The sequence below is a fragment of the Oxyura jamaicensis genome, chromosome 5, assembly GCF_011077185.1.
Source record: "Oxyura jamaicensis isolate SHBP4307 breed ruddy duck chromosome 5, BPBGC_Ojam_1.0, whole genome shotgun sequence".
NCBI classification, from domain to species: domain Eukaryota; kingdom Metazoa; phylum Chordata; class Aves; order Anseriformes; family Anatidae; genus Oxyura; species Oxyura jamaicensis.
In genome coordinates, this window is record NC_048897.1 from 60,414,276 (window position 1) to 60,435,040 (window position 20,765).

Genomic DNA, 20,765 nt, shown 5'->3' on the forward strand with positions numbered 1-20,765 from the left:
TTCTGTGTATTTGTCAAGTGTCTGATTAACAATCCTTCAGTGCTGCCGGCATACAACCAGAAAATAAGGTAACAGACTTCACTGTATAGAGAAGCAAATGCAAATAGATCTGCATTTAGAGTTTTCTGTGTGATATCTATGTTTTACTGATTTCCAAAGAAAAAGAATAAATCAGTTTAGTTTTATTAAAGGACTATCACTTCATAAACATTTCAAAGCACCTGCTAAGTGGTTTCTCAAAGCCCATCAGTTGTCAAGTAGGATGTGCTTTTCCAACTGCCATCGAGACAAATCAGGATGGAAATTCAGAGTTAACTCTGCACATCACCAGCTGCAAGGAAAAGCCTATGAAATTCAGATTCCAGCTTTCCCTCTGACACCTGTCTCCAGAAGGACTCAATACCCTTAGTTCAAAATTCTAAGTTTGAAGCCTTCTGAAACAGGATCAGAAGCCTGCATGTCTGACTTGGAGATACACAGTTTCTCTCTCCAGTGTCCCCTTCCTACAAAAGTTTCATATAACTAAACTCGTATTACACGGGGCTATAATGAAAAATTATCCATAAAAAGCAAGAAATTGAACCTTCATCCTCTGATCACAAGACAAGAACTAACTATGCAATTCCCTTTTTGTAAAAGAGATGACATTTCTCTTGGAAGTTTTCCAGGAATTAATCATTTAAATAGATGTGCCCTTCAAAAGCCACTGACATGTATCTGTGTCCTGTTACCAATAAAGCAGGCGTTAAAAGAAAAAGAAGAAGAAAAAAAAAAGAACATGAGAAACAAAACAAGTAGAGGCCCTTGCTGTCCTGCTTCTCAGAACTGCTATGTACAAAATGTACAGAAAACTTGGTTCTAATGGACAACAGAAACCAAGTGAACAGAAACCAAGTGTCAATGAACTTATTTCAGGCCAGTCAAATGAAACAGGAATTAGTAAAAGCATAATGGAAGCCGCACACTGAACGGTAATAGCTTGCTATCACTTCCCAACCTTTAAATTACATTCTATTCTCTATGTAAAAGTAGTTTGAAGAAAAATCAGTGCTACGTGCTGCAACCTTACTCCTATGATTGAATCAGCAAAAACAGCATTAAGTATCTTCTGTCTGTATTCTGCCAGATGTGTACTGAGAGTAAAAGTCAGTACATCTGACATACAGGCTTATATCTTTCCTTTTCTCCTCCATAACCACCTTCTCCCCTTACCTTGACCCTCCAGGCATCTGACCTGAACTCAGAAGTTTTGAAGATGTGAAGTACTCCAGGCTGCAGTGTTGAAACTGCAATAAAAAGGGGATAGAAAAGCAGCAGTGATACACTTGTCATTGGTTCTCCTGAGACTGGGGAGGGATGGGACAATATCTTGTTCTTATATTCAGGGAATATCACCTTGGTCTCACTGCACTCCTGATCTGTTAAGTGTGGTTGGGTTTTCCATCAAGTATAACCTTGCTGCAACTAGTCTTTCCTGTTCTTCACAGCTGCCTGGAAAGATGGCTGGTTATGAGTGAAACTATGTCAGAACATATGCCAATGAAATCACCTTACTTTTGTACTTTTGTCCAGATTGTATGCATATGTTCACTTGCAGAAGCATAGTTTAAGCCAGATATTGTAATACTTCATGATAAAAAAAAGGAATTGCTTGATCTGTGAGGGTACGGAGCAAATATCAAATGTGTTTTTAACACGTCAGACCTAGCAGCTGCTGGTCATTTTCTGATGGTCTTGTGAGAGTTTCTACCCCTCAGTCTATTTTCACAAGTGGTAAAGGTGTATGGTGGCCCTCGGGGACTCCTCCAGCAGCCCGAAGGGAGCAGTGTCCTCTCTTGTGCTTGTAGTGGGTTTATGTGACAAGGTTTTGGTAGCAGGGGGCCATAGGGGTGGCTTCTGTGAGAAGGATCTAGAAGCTGCCCCATGTTTGGTAAGGGCCCCACTGCTGACCAGAACTGAGCCAATAAGTGATGTTGTTTGCGCCTCTGTGAGAGCATATTTAAGACAGGGAAAAAAAAAACGCTGCGCCACACAGCAGCTGGGAGAGTGAGAGGAGTGAGGAACAGCCTTGCAGGCGCCAAGGTCAGTGAAGAAGGAGGGGGAGAGGTGCTCCAGGCGCCGGAGCAGAAGTCCCCTGCGGCCTGTGGTGAGGACCATGGTGAAGCAGGATGTCCCCCTGCAGCCCATGGAGTACCACGGTGGAGCAGGGTTCCACGCTGCAGCCCGTGGAGGAGACCACGGTGGAGCAGGTGGCCCTGCACCGACGGAGACTGCGGCCTGTGGAAGACCCCTGCCGGAGCAGATTCCGGGCCGGACCTGCAGCCCGTGGAGAGGAGACCACGCAGGAGCAGGTGACCTGGCAGGAGCTGCTGCCCGTGGGGGACCCAGGTTGGAGCAGTTTGCTCCCGAGGGATGGACCCCGTGGTACGGACCCATATCTGGAGCAGTTCTTGAAGAGCTGCTGCCTGTGGGAAGCCCACGCTGGATCAGTTCAGCAAGGACTGCATCCCGTGGGTGGGACCCCACAGCACAGGGGACGAGAGTGACCAAGAAGGAGCGGCAGAGAAGAATTTCTATAGACTGACCATAGCCCCCATTTCCCCGTTCCCCTGCGCCGCTCGGGGGGAGGAGGTGGAAGAGGGTGGATGGGGGGGAAGGTGCTTTTGGTTTCTTTCCTTTGTTTCTCACTTCTCTAGCTCGTTTGTAATAGGCAATAAATCTTACTATCTCCCTATGCTGAGTCTGTTTTGCCCATCACAATAATTACTGCACGATCTCCTCGTCCTTATCTCAACCCTTGAGCCCCTTTCATCGTATTTTCTCCCTGTTCCTCTTTGAGGAGGGGGAGTGAGAGAGCGGTTGTGGTGGAGCTCGGTCACCCACCCGAGTGAAACCATCACAGTGCTCTTCCTCGAGGCTCTGTGCAGGAGATGCCACCTGTCGCACAAGGGCTGGGGGATGGGAAAGAAGCACTCACACTATCCCTGAGAACTGGCAAAAGTTGTTTATTGCCAGGACATCTTGCCTGTGGGACATCCATGAGATCTGGGTGCTCCAAGCTGATGCTTGGGATGTGGCCTGAGCAACGAGTAGGGAGCTGGCCGGGCACTCCTGTGATGCAGTTTGTGCTTCCTGATGGCACAGAGTGAAGACGTGCCAGGGTAGTCCCAGGTCCATTCTGACTGCCGTGGATCCACTTCCTTTGCCTCCTCCGTATCTTCTGGTGGATCCAGCTCCATGGACTCCACAGTGTTGGGCAGGAGGATGAGCCAGTCTTTGCCTGGGACTGCCCAAACAGGATGCCTTCAGTTCAGCATGTTTTCTGGCCAGGGTGCTGCACCAGGGGGTTGACCTGTTCCACCCTGAGGTCCCATGCCACTGTCAGCTTGATTTTCATGCCTGCTGTGCCAACAATATCGCTTATACGTAACTGTGGGCAGAGCACCAGATGTCCCTCGAGCACTGCTGTATCTGGTGCTGCTGGCGCGCTCTCTGCCCACAACACATTTCCTTGCCAGCTGCCTTCCTTCTTGGTGCTGCTCTGGACAGCGTGGCTGTCCTCGCAAACCAAGCAGAGCCGCTTCTCGCCTTGCTGCTTCTGGTCTCCTAGTGGCTCAGCGAGTGGCAGGCCAGCAGCAGAGGGGCCCGTTTTATAGGGCCCACAGGCAGTGGTGGCCATTGTGACCTCAGCAAGCCTCTGTGATGAAGTGGCCCACGCATGGCCAAAGGCGGCTGTGTTGGGAGGAGCCTGGGAGATGTCCTCACATGGGGGAAGGAGGAGGGTTTGGGGGGGGCTGAGGGCCCCTTTTCTGGGGCTGGTTCCCCCAGGCCATTTGACTTGCCTGAGAGAAAGGCAGCCCCCTGATCACACAGACTGCCCTGCACCTCCCATGTTCCACACGACGTTTTCCAGCTCAGGCTCTAGCCTCCCATCAATGTAACATAGAATCACAAACATTAAGGTCAGAAAACACCTCCAGAATCATCTGGTCCAACCACTCCCCTACCACCAATGTCACCCAATAGCCCATGTCCCCAAGCACCCCATCCAACCTTGAACACCCCCAGGGACAGTGACTCCACCACCTCCCTGGGCAACCTGTTCCAGTGCCTGACTGCTCTTTCTTATCTATTATCTATAATATATTATCTATTATTAATAGTTTAATATTTATTAATTTAATAAATATTAATATTTAATCTATTTTCTAAATATCTGATTTCTAATATCCAACTGACATCATTGAGATTTACTACTTTGAAAATGAAAATTAATTCTGCTACATGTCGATACTTGAAAAATTAGTAAACCTGGGGGGAAAAAAATGAATGGTGTGTGAATTAGAAAACACTATTGTAAATATCTCAGCTATAACTGAAGAACTAGAAAATAAGTTTGATAAGTTTGCAAAAAAAAGTACTCTAGAATCCAATAGTAATGAATAGTACAATATATGTAAAATTATACATATATTATATAGAGGATCATTGAGTAGCCTGTGAACCTGTAGTACTCAGCCAACGAGGAAACAGGGGAGGTGATCAGGCATCGGGTAATAGAGAATAAAAGGTAATGATTTGCTTGCTAAAATGTGCTCCTGATTGACAGGACACCCACCCTTGCAATTGTGAATAAAATAGCTTCACAGAAGATCCTGTCTGAAGAAAATTTGAGATTTTTCTCACAGTCTTATTTGTTGGTTGCCAGGTTTTTGTTTTGTCTTTATGTGTTTTGGTGATTTGGTCATGCGTGGTTTTCTTTTTAATTGCTGTTTTTTGGTTTTGGTCAGATCAGTTTTCATGTACCAAGCTCAACTTGCAGTCACAGTGATGAGTATACATACATGCAGCCCGTGTCAGTGAAAGACCCAGCAGTAAGAATATCACCTGTGGGTTAATAACATGCCAAATATCTCCCATATCAGATCACAAAGTGAATCTTTAACATATTTTAACTGTGTATTCCATCCTTTAGCTATTCACTGTTCTAAAATTAACCTCACGCAACAGATTTTCCTGGTACCACATACGTATATTAACACAAATAAACATATTTAACCAGAAAGATATTAGGGTACTTACCCTGAACTTCAGCCTAAGTTTCCACTTCAAGAGATAGGTTTGGTTTTGTTTTTTGTTTTGTTTTTAGGAAATACGAGCTATCTGGTAGAAGGGATAGCTTCTGCTGTTTCAAATACTTGAGCAGGACAGACAATAGAAGCTTTATCTTTATACAGACATAAACCAAAGACATTTGAAATTGCAAATACTCAACAGAAGGCTCATTTCTCATGCAACCTGCACTCAGAATTCCTATTAATTTGGTGCACACCTTCAGCTTTGAGAAAAACAAATGTAGCTTTGTTAAATGGTCTTATAGCACCTTCTCATTTCATTTTACTTTATTCACATACCCAAGGATAAATGTTTGTACAAGTCTCTTGCCCTACTGTTGCAGGATATCTTACTCCTGCCTACAAGTTTCATTCAATTTTCTACCTTCTCATTTCTTGAAAACACTGCAGAGAGTTCATGAAGGAGTTCTCTAGCCCATGCTAAATAACCCCTGGATCACAATGTTATTAGCTAGGATACTCTTCAACCACCTGCCTGAGTTCAGCAAGCCGCCTGCCTGCCTACTCCCCGCACAGGTGCCTGAGTGGCAGCATTCTGGGTACCTCAGCTTCACAGGCACCCGGGAAAAAAAAAAAAAAAAAAAAGAACAGCATGATGGCAAAGATCAGCAGGACACTTCTGCCTATTAGCAAAAAGTTAGACTATTTCTGACATAAAAGAATGCCTGAAATCCTAACATGTCTCCTCTTATATAACCACAGTAAATTAGCTAATCTGTACCACATTTATCTGCTTGAAGCAGGAAAGCTCGTCCTAACAAGCTGCAGGGATGTACACAGGCCTCTGATGATAATGGGCTGTTTTCACTGTTAAGGCCCTTAGAGGTATAAAGCATAACTAAACGCACTTCTGCTTATAAATGACTTAAGGACCTAATTTGAGAAACAGTGCTGCTTCTCAAAGCAGCACACAAGAATGATTGGGGACTATATATAGGTTCAAATAAAGCCAAGCTAGTTAATACCTGTAGAAAGTATGTACAACTCTGGTATTTGTTTATGAAATCCTATGCATGTTCCAGCTTATCACTTCAATCTTTCCTGAATTATCTAATGCCTAGGTGATTTTATTGTATTTATTTTTTTTGCCAAAGGCATTTCTTTGGAGTATGAGACAGGTAAACAGTTGCAAAGTATATGAAAAATCTTAAGGATGACTTCACATGCTCTTCATATGTGCCTAGATATAAAAGTGTTTTTCTAATAACACAGACAAGCATCCATCTACAAACACATTGAGAGGAGTCCGGCTGAAACACCAAATAGGAGAAAAGAGTTCTCACGACACCAAGTATATACAAAGCTAACAGAAATGGACAGGCAACCTCCCCTTATAGTTTGGGTTTGGCTGTATAACCTTTGTAAGCAATTCCGAGAAAATTATCAGCTCAAGTGTCAGCAGCAAAAAGCACCAGGTACAAAATGAGAACAATAGTGTCTCAGGGAAAGGTTTTACCTCACCAGGAGAGGCAGGAAAATGCAAAAAGAAATGATAACCCCTCAGAGAATTAATCACTCGAATGCTCACAGAAGATAAAAGCACAGAGGATAAACAGAGTAGCAATAAGTTGTTGAAACATATGGAGTCATTTTATTTCTTCAACATTCAGGTTTAAGAAGCTTTCTGGAACAACATCCTGCAAGGATTCAGTAGCAGAATATGCTGAAATCAAGTTTTCTGTGCTATAGCACTATAAATGGAGTGTGCATACCAAAGGTATATTATGCATATCCATACGTTGCATTAAATTAAGAAGTAGTGAGCCAAATGTTCACAAAGGTAATAGGAGAAATTAGCTTTACTCATCAACTCCTGATGTGGGAAGTTTCTATGAAAAGAATGTTAAAAATATTTATGAAGAAATACTGCTCTATCATAGTTCTCTGCTCCGGTAGGTGCGCTGGATGATAATAAAGTGGTAAAAAATAGTACCATATAAATACTGACATTTGAAATCTGGAAGCCTGACTACTTCAATGTTATTCTTAAGATTGGGAACTCAACTTACACACTTGTGAATGGGGAGCTCTTGACTTCCGCAGGCTGGATATTTGTAATATTCACTAATTCACTGCCATGATCTCATCCTATATGTCCTGAAGGCCATTACACTTGACTGAAAAACTTAGCCTTACTAATTGGATTTAGGTGAATTAGTTTTGAAAGTGTCTTTTTTTTTTTTAATAAGCTCAAAAATAAAGGTGGAAGTTTCATTTTTCATCAATGGCACCAAACAAAATCTCTAATCTTTGCAACTCTCTATGAAGCCACTGGCCCAGAATCCAAGCCTGGTGCATAAGCCTGCAGAGAACTACTGCTGCCATACTTTGGGTCTTGAAAAACTGGAAAAACAATCTGAATAGATAATCATTAATTGAATTTACTGCTTCCCCATTCCACTATTTTTCTGTCCTTTGTGTTTTCTTTCCACATTTATCCCATAAATGATTTGACTAGCATGTACTACAACAAAATCAGGATTGATCAAAGTTTTGAAAAACAGTCTACAAATACATGAGAAGTATCAGCATAAAAAAAAGGAAAGAAACAAGGAGAAAGTCTGCTGCAAGCAGGAGATGGAACTATATTTCAAGAGATTCCTTCCAAACTAAATTATTCCTCACGTCTATGATTTATTCAAAACCAAAATCAAAGGTGAGTTAGCCAGCAGTCATTCAAACAGTAATTTCACCCAATAAAAAAGACCTTCTTTGCACATAAACTTCTCCCCTCAATGCAGATGATACAACAGAGTCCAATCTACAAATCTAATTCCAAGGATGGTCACAAAGTTACACTGGAAAGTGCAGCATCCTGGCTACTTTTCCAATGCTTCTCAGCTATGCCACCATAAGCAAGTAGGTCCAAGTCTGATGAGCACATCTGAGGCTCTTCTGCCACAGGCAGGCGGTCCCCAACCGAGAGCGACCAGCAGCCACCCTTGTTCCTTGGCAGCACACTGACTCTGCTGATAGAGCTGGCCATTGGGAGGCATGAGGCAGTTAGTATTTAGCACTTCCAATTAGCTTTGTGCTCTGAACTCAGAAGACTATTTTTTACAAGTGAAAAATTTGTTACAATATTTCACTGTGAACATTTAATTAGTTAGAAACTATGGATTCATAGTCGTGTAATGTCCTCTACCTTTAAGCTTACTTATTTATAAACTACAGGCATGCCAGGTGAACTTATCCTACTTGAATATGGAATATAATTTTTTTTTCATTGCTGTAGCAATGAAGTAACTTCCTGCACGATGCATTTCAAATTTCACCTACTAAGTTAGTTTCAAAGCGCTAAGTAGGTTAAATTCCAAAATGGAACACTTGTCTATGCACAACTATCACTGAATAAGACAGTTTTGACCTATAGCACTTCCTAAAATGGTGCCTTCAACCATCTTGCCATCCACTGAATAACCTCGATCTGTCTTCATACCATTTCCTGGTCCTCCTCTTTCTCTTACAGTACTTTTTTTCCCTCATCTTCCCCTTGTTTTACCCCTACCGACTCTTTATTCTGAGTAAAATCCTGCTCCCATTTAAGACAGTGGGAAAATATTTCCATCACCTTTAATTGGGCAGAATATTACACTCTTGATGTGAATGCTTTCTATTTCCATTGCACTCTGGAATGACTTCAACAATAAAGTATCCACAAAAGGTAAGGTATAGAAATCTCGTATCTGAAGCATAGTCTATACATGCAACATAAAAGGATTTTCCTCTAAGAAAGTTTTAAAAAGCACATCTATAGTCCTTTAGGCTTACTGCCTTAAAATAACATATATATATATATATTTCATCACATCTGAAATGCCGTAAGGAGGAAAAAGAATCACTGGCACTGCTAACATTTCAGCTTAATATTAAACGCTTGTATGCATTTTACTCCATCACTCCAAGTTCCTCAGGGTTAATGTGAACTCAGAAAACCAGCCACTAACAGACACCAGCAAATTTAATGAGAGTAGAAATGGGGTCAGACTAACATATTTCTTAAGATCGCTCTACTATTTGTCAAAAAGGGAAAAAAAAGCAAGAAACCATTTACAAAGTTGTAGCATTGTTCTGCTGGCTTTCTTAAATTTGCTCATTACAAGTAACCGAACAACTGATTACAAGATCACCATCCCTAGGCAGCAGTGAACCAGAGTGAAACAGACCAGGCAATTAATTAAGGAAGAAATTCCCAGGAAATGTGAACTGAAGTGACAAATATATTGTATTCAATACAATCAGGTACTAGTATTTTGAATAGCTGAGAAGACAAGTAAAGTCTAATAAGTAAAATAGTAAAATATTTAAAATATCCTTAATAGAGTTTTTTTTGTTTTTTTAATCAGTTTGGAAGAAAACGCCTCAGAAGTGACAAGGTATACGTGATTAATCATCCTCTGTTATAGCCATTGATGAAAAGGGTTTAGCAAACTTGTGTCAGGCAACAACCCTATAAAAATGAAGGCAAAACATTGCACACAGAAGGAACGAGTCAGTCCTTATGAACAAGCATGTTCTGCACATTCACTGAAAGCAGCAGCTATATAGCATTCAATGTTATTGACCAAACACAGAGCAACAGGATGACGCGTGCACAATAACAAGGCATATGAGGCCATAAAATATCAAGTGCTTTGGAATGATCATTAGAACAGCAGCTTGTGGAGATTTGTTAATAAAGGCTTCCTTTGCATTTCACCAGCTGAAGTAGAGGAAGATACAGGAGGGCAAAATGCTCGGCCTAGGGTCAAGAAATTAATCAGTAGTACAACCAGGGTAGAATCAGGAGGAATGACGTACAATGCTTATAATTAAAGCTTCAACAAATCTTGCTGTCTTTTTGGAGACAGGTGGTAACACTGCCTTTTCTCACAATAAAACAATAGAAATTCAGTGAATTTCTTGAGCTTTAGAATCCCTTCATTAGTTTCATCTCTCTTTCAGAGTTGCATGAAAAGGAGGACTATTCCCTTTCCCTCCTTAATTCCTTTAAGAGAGGACTACTTCACCCTTTTTGAGATCTCCTCCTCCTCTTTGGTTAGCTTCTTGTCCTTGGAATGCTCCAAAGTTTGTATTTTACAAGGAAATATGTCTTGGATATAATGAAGTCAACAGCCAGGACTTCACCCTTAATGACCTTCCAGAAGTAACAAGAATAATTCCAGCTACATTGCATATATGACAATAATATGGCCCAGCTGCTTAAGTGATAGGCAAAGTATGGATCTTTATTCTTGGCAGCAGAATAGTAACATCAGGTTGCATGATACACATAAAATTGCACAGAAGGTCAGTCTCAAAACAGTTTTGCAAAACTGATGACTTCCAACCCCATAATGTAAATGGCAAAAAAGAGAGTCTTCACTGTGATTTGTAAAAGTTTACAAAGACCTGGAAAGTAACCAAATCAGAGAGTAAACATTGCACTATCTGCAGTAGAATATAGAGAAACCTGATGAGTAGCTTTTCTGAAATATGCTATGGAAAAGCAAGAATGAGGAAGATTAGAACACGAGTAAATATAACCAACCATAAACAACATACAAATACTTTGAAAAGGTCTTGTTAGGACAAGGAAAATATTACACTGCGCTGAACAGCACAAATTGTGGAGTCCAAGCCATAAAACAATGACTAGAATAACTAGTTTCAGGGTCCACAGTTGACAGGATTACTAATTCAATGTCACAATAAAATTTATGAAATACTGGTAAAATACAGTCAGAAAGTACCACCTGTGACCTAACATTCAGGCAAGTTCTTTCACCAGGCAGATAGGATCTGCTATCTCCTCTATATGGAAACAGAGATAAGAGTCTCTTCTACAGACTTCCACATTTCAAAATACGCGTTCTGAAAATAATCAAACTTCTTATGATAAAGGCTATAGCAGTACTAGTTTGATCTCTACACAGTATGCATCAGATACTATGAAACATGCTCTTGACCCTGACAAGAGGCATTCAGGATGAATTCTTAGCTGTCATTAAGGATTAAAGATGATGCTTGATCAATTAAAATAAAAAATGTTCCCAACTAACACCAAGCCACAAATACGAAATACCAACATTAATGAAAAAAGGTCTAGTGAGGCAAATTGAATAGATTGTTTAAATTCATCAGTTTGTTCACATTTTAAAGTCACCCCAACTTCACAATTATTATAATGGACAAACTCAAATTCCCTTCAGGTTAAAAGCCAAAATTTTTTTTGTGACTAATACAGTTCAACATAAAATAATATACGGCATAGCTCTGGGAAGTAATATAATATGTTTCTGCAGCATAATATACAATTAATACAAAGCTGTAGTGATAAAACCATCAGAATGAAAAGGTTAGGAAAAAATCTTGCTTTCTGGCAGACTTGCACACCCCAAAAATGTATGAAGTACAAGTGAAGTCCAATTATTTTTATTGCCTGTGAGCTAAACTGCTGACCTACACTTTAACATCCTGAGTATAGAAACAGAGATATTTTACCCATGTATTCAAAGAAAGAAACGGTTGAGTTCATATTTTTCATGAGTGCCACAAAACAATGGTAAATTGATAGTCACTGCTTTACTAACACCATCCCCTGAATGCAGTCAACTAGCAACACCTGAAATCCCAGAAGCAGCATATGGATACACATCTGTTTTAGCTACTGCCATCAAAGCCCATGCAAACAACCTGGCTTTCAGTTTTGTTACAGGTGGAATAAGATTCTAACATCAAAAATACTTCATAATAAGGTAAGATCCCTTTCTGAATCTATACAATTCTTCGCTGAATTGTTCTAGGGTGACCAAGTAAAATGAAAAGAATACAGGTTTATTTAATGAGGTACCATCAGTCCCTTGAGCTATGCTATAACTGAATTTATTCCTTGTCACCAGTAGGTAACTTGATAGCATTACTTGCAGAGCACTGTCCTCTCTTCCGTAGTATGCTATTCCTCTATTCCTACAGCTTGCTACAAAAAAAAAAAAAAAAAGCTTTTTCAATATTTACCAATTCATAGTAAGCATTACATTCTTGATTTAAAATATATATATATATATATATAGAGCAGCAATTCATAGAGCCGTGTAAGCACAATGAACTTTGAAAACCTTCAACTCTCAGTATCACAAGAAATGTGTACTTGTTCTCTAGAGTTTCTTACAGTGTTTGTCTGAATGCTTTAAAGAGCCATGACATACAAGTTTGTGACATCATCCAAATAAAAACAATTATAGGGAATGTAGGATTCAAATTAGTAGAACAAGATCTATGAACAGTAAGTAGCCTGAAAAATGCAAATAGGAAATACAGATGTTGTTTTCCACTTCATAAGAAGTGCTTATCTGACAGGAAGTTCAGTTTGCAGACGTGGGTGGGAAAAGCCAGAAATACAGAAGTCCTTTCTTATTAGCAGCAGACACTACAGAAAGCCATGAAAAAAAGATTGAGCTTACTGAAGATGCTTAAGCAGTGTAAGGACATATACAATCACTGATTAGACAAAGCATTTAGAGCGTCTGTATTTAAACAATATTTTATAATTATGAACTTGGGCAGAGTCTTAAAGTTGTGTATTCTTATAAATGTATTGCTGATTCTTGAAGAGTCAAGGTGCTATTAAAAGATGGAAAGGTGAAGTGAGTCTTGTGAGGGCTGGCACTAATAACAGAAATGGTTACAAAGTGAAGAAGCCATGCAGATATGCAGCAAGTAGAAAGGCGTTTTGTAGCAGCTAACAGGGATTTATACTGTTAAAAAAATCAACCAGACTGAGAGAGAAGTGGATAGCTTCTATTCAGACTAATTTACAGAAGTCACATCCCTAAGAATCATTCACTTGAGGGTTTCAGGTATTGGTATAATTTTATTTTACACACTATGGATGGAAGACCAACAGGCTGATACATTCTTTGCCTCAAAGCCCTATGTGGTTTTGCATTTTTTAATAAAGAACATGTGAATGCAACATTAGACATTGAAAGACTCATCATGTGTCTTGTACCTCAAATTCAGTGTTCTCAAAACACCTCTTCTCAGCTGTACAGAGGCCATATGACATTCTAGAAGTAAAATTCAAGGTGTAGTCCTTGAAATATTTCAGCTTATAAGCAGGAAAAAATGCATCTTGCTTTACAAAAATCCTTACGTTATCTTTCTTATTAGGAATATTTTTGTAAAGTTGTTTTGTTTTTTGTTGGTTGGTTGAGAATGTAGCTTCCTTTAAAAAAAATACATTATAAACTTCCCTCTGTTTCATTTTATGTCTGTATGTTCCATAAATGTCTGCATGTTTGTCATCTTGATCTGGGAGGAAATAAGTCGAATCCCTGCACTTTCTACGGCATAATTCTGGACTTCACTTTCTTTAAGTCTCAGTTTTCAACTTCTGGCAAACACTCTGTCAAAATAGCAATTCAGCCCAAATTAAAGCTTTTTTTTATTCCTTTTTTTTTTTTTTTTTTTTTTTTCTAGCATCATTTCAATAAATAGCTCTTTCCCTATTGGGCTATCAGCATAGTAGTTAGAGTTCCAAAAGACAAAATTGTTCCCATCACTTCATGGGTGGAATGTATTGGTCCTAGAGCTCAAAAGCATTTGTTTTCTATTTGCGTGATGAAAACCCACAAGTTAATGTGAACAATCCAATGAGAATTCCCTGCAGCTGGTAAGGAGTTGGTATTCTGGTTCATATCTTCTGCTGAGAAAAAGGTTTGGGTTCTCTGGGCATACTTGTGTGCCATTGATTACATTCGTGCTTCCACTGTAAAGTTATCCTCATAAAGGAATCTTTCTTAAATCCTTTTATGAACCTCCCTCCCCTTCAGTAATTTCCATCATATCTGACACAGCGTACAGACTAGATACAGTTACTACAGCTTGTACAGTTCCTTTCAGAGAGTGAACGTGCATGCGCAGTGAGCAGATCTCCAGCCACCACTACCTGCCATGCAAAAATGAAAAATAAGTTTTTAATTTCTTGAAGTGTTAAGAAGATATAAGGTAAAAAAGCTAAAGTTGTATTGTAAAAAATCCAAGTTTCTTAAGAGATGATTGCCACTTTAATATATTCCTAATGGCAGAGAGCATGTAAATCTTAATTTATATAACAGGACATCTAAGCAGATCCTTCAGGAAAGTTATCAGAACACCTGCAGATACATGGCACATTTTAAAGAGCAGAGGGAACCTATAAATACACATGGAGTGACCTCATTCATATTGTTCTTTCATAGGACTCAGATCTTTAGCTCACAAAGAAAAAAAAAAAAAGGAAGAAAGTAACAAAAGGAGGAAGGACTGCCTTTTGGTTAAGAACTGGGAGACAGGAAACCTGGATTCCATTTTTGGCTCTGCCACAGAAGTCCCTTATGGCAAACTTTTCCAACTTCAGGGGGGTCGAATAAAGGAAGTGATATTCAGAGGTACTGTAAGTACCTAGAGTTGAAAGACTTGTCTAGATTCTCTGCTTCACCTCCATCTGAAGCACAGTGATAAAAGAAAAAAAAAAAAGACATATATATACCAATAATGATGTAAACTTCCTCAAGAAAACAATAATAGTATTAAAACAAAAAAAAAATCATAAATATAGATACTTAATAGGCTCATCTTTCTGGTCCTCAAAGTATTCACTTTTAACAAAAGCCAAACCTTTAAATATTCAACATTGCCTTTCCTCTTATGCAAGTTGAAATTATGATCTGTAGGATCATCTTCCATTTTTAAACAGTAAACATGTTTAGACAATGTATTAAGCAGTACAGCAGCATTGCATTTTGGATGCTCGGGAACCCTCGCTTCATTTTCAAGAGTGACTGATGGTTACATAGAACAATTTTAAAGTTTTTTTTCCAGCAGGATAAAGTCTTCTTGGTTATGTTTTTAAATACCTAATTTCTATAAGCAATCCTCCTATATTGTAAAAAAAAAAAACATTTTTTTTCAAATATGTCTGATCATACTGAATTTGTCTCAGTTGCAATAGCAAACCAAACATAACCCAGGAAAACAAAAACAGTGTCCTATTTCGCTTTTTGTTATGAGTACCATTTGTTTAGCTAAATGACTTTACATTCAGTACTCCAAAGGTTAATTTTGGTTTACTATGCAACATGGAAAGTACAAGAAACTATGATTGCCATGAAAAAATGGTACATTAAGTTAAAACTCAATGTAAACAAAAAGGCTGATGAACTTTCATTACAAAGGAAGGGAGGAAAGGGACAGAAAAGGAAAATTGATTTAACTTTGGCTTTCCTATCTGGAAAAATTCATCAGAAACGTGGGAAATCAATTCCAATAGATGCAAGTAAATAGGAATATTTTTCAAAAGCTATGCTAAAACACTACAGAATGTTGCTACATACATCGCTAATGAATATACACAATTCACATGCTATAGTGAGCTGGACATTACTGATGGCAACAGATTATTCTTTATGGTCATGTAAAGTGCTTCATGTAGAACTGACAGCTTTTAGAGACTAATTATGTGGTTGTTGTTGTTGTTGATGTTTTTATTAATAGAACTATCTTCAATTGGTTTCTCTTCTAAGAAAAAATCATCACAAGTTTTAATTTCCTGACTCAGTGAAACAAAGTTTTTTGTACCAGTAATTTTGTTTTTCTTCAGGATATCGTATATCTTTGAATATTTCATCTTTAACAGTCTAGAAGTCAATTACAGAAGGTGGATCTGACAGTACTTTAGAAAGCTACTAGATTAGTAAGTCAGTGCTCTAGAGATTTTCCAATACAAGCAATGACTTCCCACAAAATCCAGAAGAGAGGAATGTAAACAATTCATGAAGCACATCAGCTCAGGTCCCAGTTCTAAGTTCCTTATACGGCCAAGATAATTGTTGACTTTAATGACTGCTGTGGAAACACAAGGAATTTTTTTTGTAAAAATACGGTACTTTTTCCTACGGAAACAGATACTGCCGCCTGAGGATGTGTTTGGTTTTACTTCTCAAAAGATTCTGAGCTAAACATGAAGCCAGGAACAGCCATGGTGCTACAGAGCACTAACTAACCTTAGCTGAATTTGTGTTACCTCTTCCCTTGGTGAGGACACAGCAGCACATTTCTTATGAATTAATTCAAGACCCTCTCACAAAAAGCAGGAGCATGAACTGGAATGTTACAGGAACAACAGCAGATAAATAATCCTTGAATCTCGCTAGTCATTTTGAAACCTGATTGAATCCTTTAAAAATTCCTATAGGATCTGCACCACTCCTTTCTCTAACCCAGATAAATAACTTAATCACACAAAGTCAATTTCTTCAGAAGAGCTATTATGTTGAGGGTTTTCAAAATGAAAAACATTTTGTACAATTCCTGGCCTTTATTGTTCCAGTCTGTGCTCTTTCCGCAAAATCTTACAGTAAATACCCATTTCCTCATTTTCAATTCTAGCCTTCATTTGTCGACCGCTGACAACTTCCCTCTACCCATCATTCTTGTTACATGGACTTTCTCTGATACAATGCTCACGTAGAAAAAAAATATTGTCTTTCAGAATAAACATGGAAAACAATAGGTTCTTATTCACCTGGGGCAAAAGAGTATTTACTTGTTCTATAACGTCACTATGTAAAATTGCCCTGCTGGACTAAGCAGTTTGTCAGAATGTAGTGCTTGCTACACGGGACTTCTTCAGATAACTTCTTGTGATAAGACATCATAGCGAGGAGTCGATGTAAGGCAGCATATTTTTGTTCATGTAGCACCGTGGCGTCCTGCTGCTTCCCTGCACACAGGGGAATTGACCTGCAAGCAGGTTCCCTTTCCAGAGGGCTCTAAGCTAAAAATTCAGTTTTTCAGTTCTGTGCTGATGATATATCTGAGCACCACTTATATTGTTCCCAGTCCACATTTCCAGTTGTTCGCATAGGCAGTCTGCAGCTAGTACCCTCATTTATGTACCTGCAAGCAAAGCTTCCCAGCATCAAGGTGGACCAGCAGTTGCCACCCCCAGGACCTACTGCTTTTGGTCCTGTCTGCAGCTAGCTTTCCACTGCAATGAGTCTTCACCAGCTCAGTTTGCAACAGGAGTTCTTGCATAACAATTAGTCTGCTATTAATCTACTATTCGGCTTATGGAAGCCATTAGTTATCACTAAGAAATTACTCCAGATATCTGGTACCTTATCTGATCATTAGGTTAGCCTGAGCTTTTCCAAGTGAAAGTCATTAATCTGATTCCACTGCTGTGTGCCTCTGAAGCAATACTCCACAGTTACATCCAATGGAAGAAAATTAAACTAATGAATGACAGGATACCTCACTGCTGTTTATATCAGTCCATGCCACACCTGGCTACCCAGGACTTCTAGGGCTCGCCAATTTCTAAAGCAATTTTTGGCTAAAATCCAATGAATAATACTGATTTCCTTGGTATATGGGGTCCCTAAACTACATTCCAGCACATACTGTCTTCCAGAAGACAACATACACAAGTAGTCTTTCAGTGAATATAAACTTGATGGCATTATCAAAATGTCTGCTGGAAGATTCAGATTGGGAAAAACAGAGAAATAAATTCCTCGTGAAGAAATGCACTGCATTCTAAGAGTACATATCAGCTGCCTGTTGACTACAGGAAAGACTTACAACCTGGCCTCAAGCAAGACAACTAAAAAAAAGGAATTTCAGTCTTTCTTGTTTCTGATTTTATCCTTGTATTCAGCAGCCACAAAAATCAATTGTGCCACCTGTCAAGACTGTAGTTCAATGAGTACACAAATTTACTATACTCATTATCCATTTTTCCCTTTTCATACAGCCTCCATTAAGTTAAACATGAAACTATACTACAGATACTAGCTCTCAGCCAGCAGCCAGATTGTAAAAAACAATTTATTATAGTAGAGTCACCAGTGTTTCCAGTCGCCCTCAGGGTCTGAAGAGATTACACTGTAACTTCAATATCAATACCACACAGTTACAAATAGAGAAAGCAAACCACATTCAAGAAATGTATATTTATAGTTTTCAGCAGCCTGCAGAGTACAGTGGGTGCCAGTGAGTTCTGTCATTACAGAGAGCCAACCCAGTACCTACAGTTGTATCTCTACCACAAACGTGCTCATCCATTTAAACTGCTGACCGCATATTTGCGGTCATGACTTACCACACTGTAGGTATATAAATTTGAAAATCCCTTGACAAATGCAGCCTGGATTTCACATTCATTCTCAAGATTTTGTATGGACATTATGTGAAACTGAGTTTAAGATGACTTTTTAATCTGCTTTGTATCCTCAAAAAAAAAAAAAAAGTGCAGATGCAGCCTTGGAGGCATTTCATCACTCAAGTCAGCATGCAAGAGTGTACCACTTACCGCTGAACAGGTAACGGAAGGGAATCTAAGTGGTCCTCACCCTTAAAAGCCATATTTATCCTCCTATGTATGCTTTTCCATAAGCTGGATTCTAGAAAGAAAACAAAGTAATTTAGTAAACCCAGGGAAACTCAAGGCTCTTCAGTCCACGGTAGCATGGCATTCTCCTACTGATTTGTGGAGTTATCTCATCAGAAATGATTCAAAAAGCTTCTTCACTTTGGGGTGTTACACAATTCTGTGAGATAACCAAGGCCAATAAGTACATTTCATGGCATAAGAAACATAGGGTTTTGCATATTCATGAACTTCCTGGATTACTGCACAGGTCAGAGCCATCTGTGTTGAACACATTACTGAGTAAACAGTTATTATTTAGTATAATTTCTAAGTCATATTGCATTAACTAGCACTACAGAGAAAAAATGGTTTAGTAAAACTAATTCTTCAGGTTTTCATGAAAATAAAAGATTACAACAGAAAGCACGTGCATGGTTGTATGATTTCAGGATCATATAACACTACATCTACAGAAAGACCCCTGAAGTCTAAGTTATTGAAATATTAGATTCCTCCATGTTAAACAATTTCATTTTTCTATTATTTCCAAACACTGTATACGTTTTCCTCCATGTTTTCCCTTATACCTCATGGCCAGGATAAGCACCCAAAACCCCTGTACTAGAAAGAAGTAAGAAGATGCCAAAAATGCAAAAAATGAGGATGCCATTTCCCTTCCTCTTCATTTAGTTAGCCCCATCTTCCATTAGGGCATTACCCGCTATAGATCAATGCATATTCTGAGCAGAAACCAGAGCAGAGTTAGTCTGCAGAAATGGTGAAGCAATCCCCACTCATCCATATGGCTACAGGAAGAACTAGTGCAAAATATTTGAAGGAGAAGATTAAGCCATGACTCAAAAATAACAAGGAGATGAAAACATCTGGAAGAGGCAAGGAGCAGTGGGGAAATTATGCTTTACTAGATCTGGGAAAAAAAAAAAAAAATTGGATCAATGAATCTTACTCAGAGAACATACACAGGAAATTAATGCTGTTTCTGTCACCATCTGAGGGAAAAGACTTTTGATGCAACCACTTGTGAAATTCTGCCATTTTGTTACTGGCTACTTTCTGCAAGCTGAGTCAGCCAGCATTTAAGAAATTTGCCACACCAAATTGCTCTTAATTGACACAGAGTAGTCCTCAGCATCTTTCCTAGCAAACCAATCTCATTGCTAATGCATGTCCTCAGGTTTTTTTCGCCCCCTAAATCCCACAAACATTGTCCTGAACACACAGAAATATTACAAAGTAACACACTCAACATGCTCTGCCCACTGCTGCACCAGATAGCTTGGGCAATGTTGTCCCCATCCTACCCCCTCAAGTTTTCCTGGAAGTAACAATGTTAATTTTAACACATATTGAAATATACTTCATTACATGCACATGAGAAGAGTCTGATTTGCTTTTTGGGGGACAATTTAAATATCACTAAGCTTTGGTTTTAAAAGATCACCAGCATCCAATACTTGATAGACTCCACCTGAATTCTCAGTTGTCCAAGTAAGAAAATATCAGCATGCAACCTTCTGCTCCCATGACACTCTGATTTGAACAGGCTTGCTTGTGTTTGTTTGTTGGTTGGTATGTTGATTTTGTTTGTTTTATAATGCATATAGTATATGATATATAGACAGCACTAACTGGAGGAAATAATCTTTTTTTCCTCTTCATAATAGCAGGTTGTTTGTTTTCTGCCTTTTAAAAATACATTTGAGATTACCAAATATAAATAACCACAGAATCCAATTTACTGTAACAAGCTGATCTTGACTATCTTCATTTGGGGGAAAAACCTTTAATCAGATGAACATGTCTGCGTAAAATCTTCATCCCCAGCATGATGTTTCCTGCCATGTGAAAAGGAAACATTCTCTCAGCCTGCAGAAGTGCAGGCTTCGCAGACGCTGCCCATCTCCTCCCTCCTGTTCAGCATAAGGCACAGGTTTTACCTTCTATGCTACCAACGCAAAAAGGAACCGCTTCCCTTTGGCAAGCTAATTCACCATTAGCAAGCTGCTTCACCATTAGTTCAGCCCGCTAACAAAATTTCTATACATACAAGACAGAGCATCTGATGTATTCCATTACTTGTGATCAGTGACATAATGTACACAGACATAAATTAGGTTATTGCATCTCATTGTGCTCTATAAATTAGAAACATGACAAAAATGCAGCTTTTTTTAAAGGCTGTCTTCCCATAAAACACACATTTACATTATGGC

At 39.1% G+C, this 20,765-nt stretch overlaps 1 protein-coding gene across 5 annotated transcripts in view; it reads right to left on the reverse strand.

Moving 5' to 3' along the window:
- The window catches only part of INSC (INSC spindle orientation adaptor protein), a 128,152-nt gene that overhangs the window by 70,895 nt on the left and 36,492 nt on the right, over positions 1 to 20,765 (reverse strand). For 4 of the 5 annotated variants that reach the window (XM_035328675.1, XM_035328674.1, XM_035328672.1 and 1 more), the window contains one exon: positions 18,472 to 18,562. The exons of the other annotated variant lie outside the window; for it this stretch is intronic. In XM_035328675.1, the coding sequence (XP_035184566.1) occupies positions 18,472 to 18,524 (53 nt within the window). In that variant the 5' untranslated portion in view covers positions 18,525 to 18,562. The remainder of the gene's footprint in view (positions 1 to 18,471; positions 18,563 to 20,765) is intronic. 5 annotated transcript variants of the gene reach the window in all.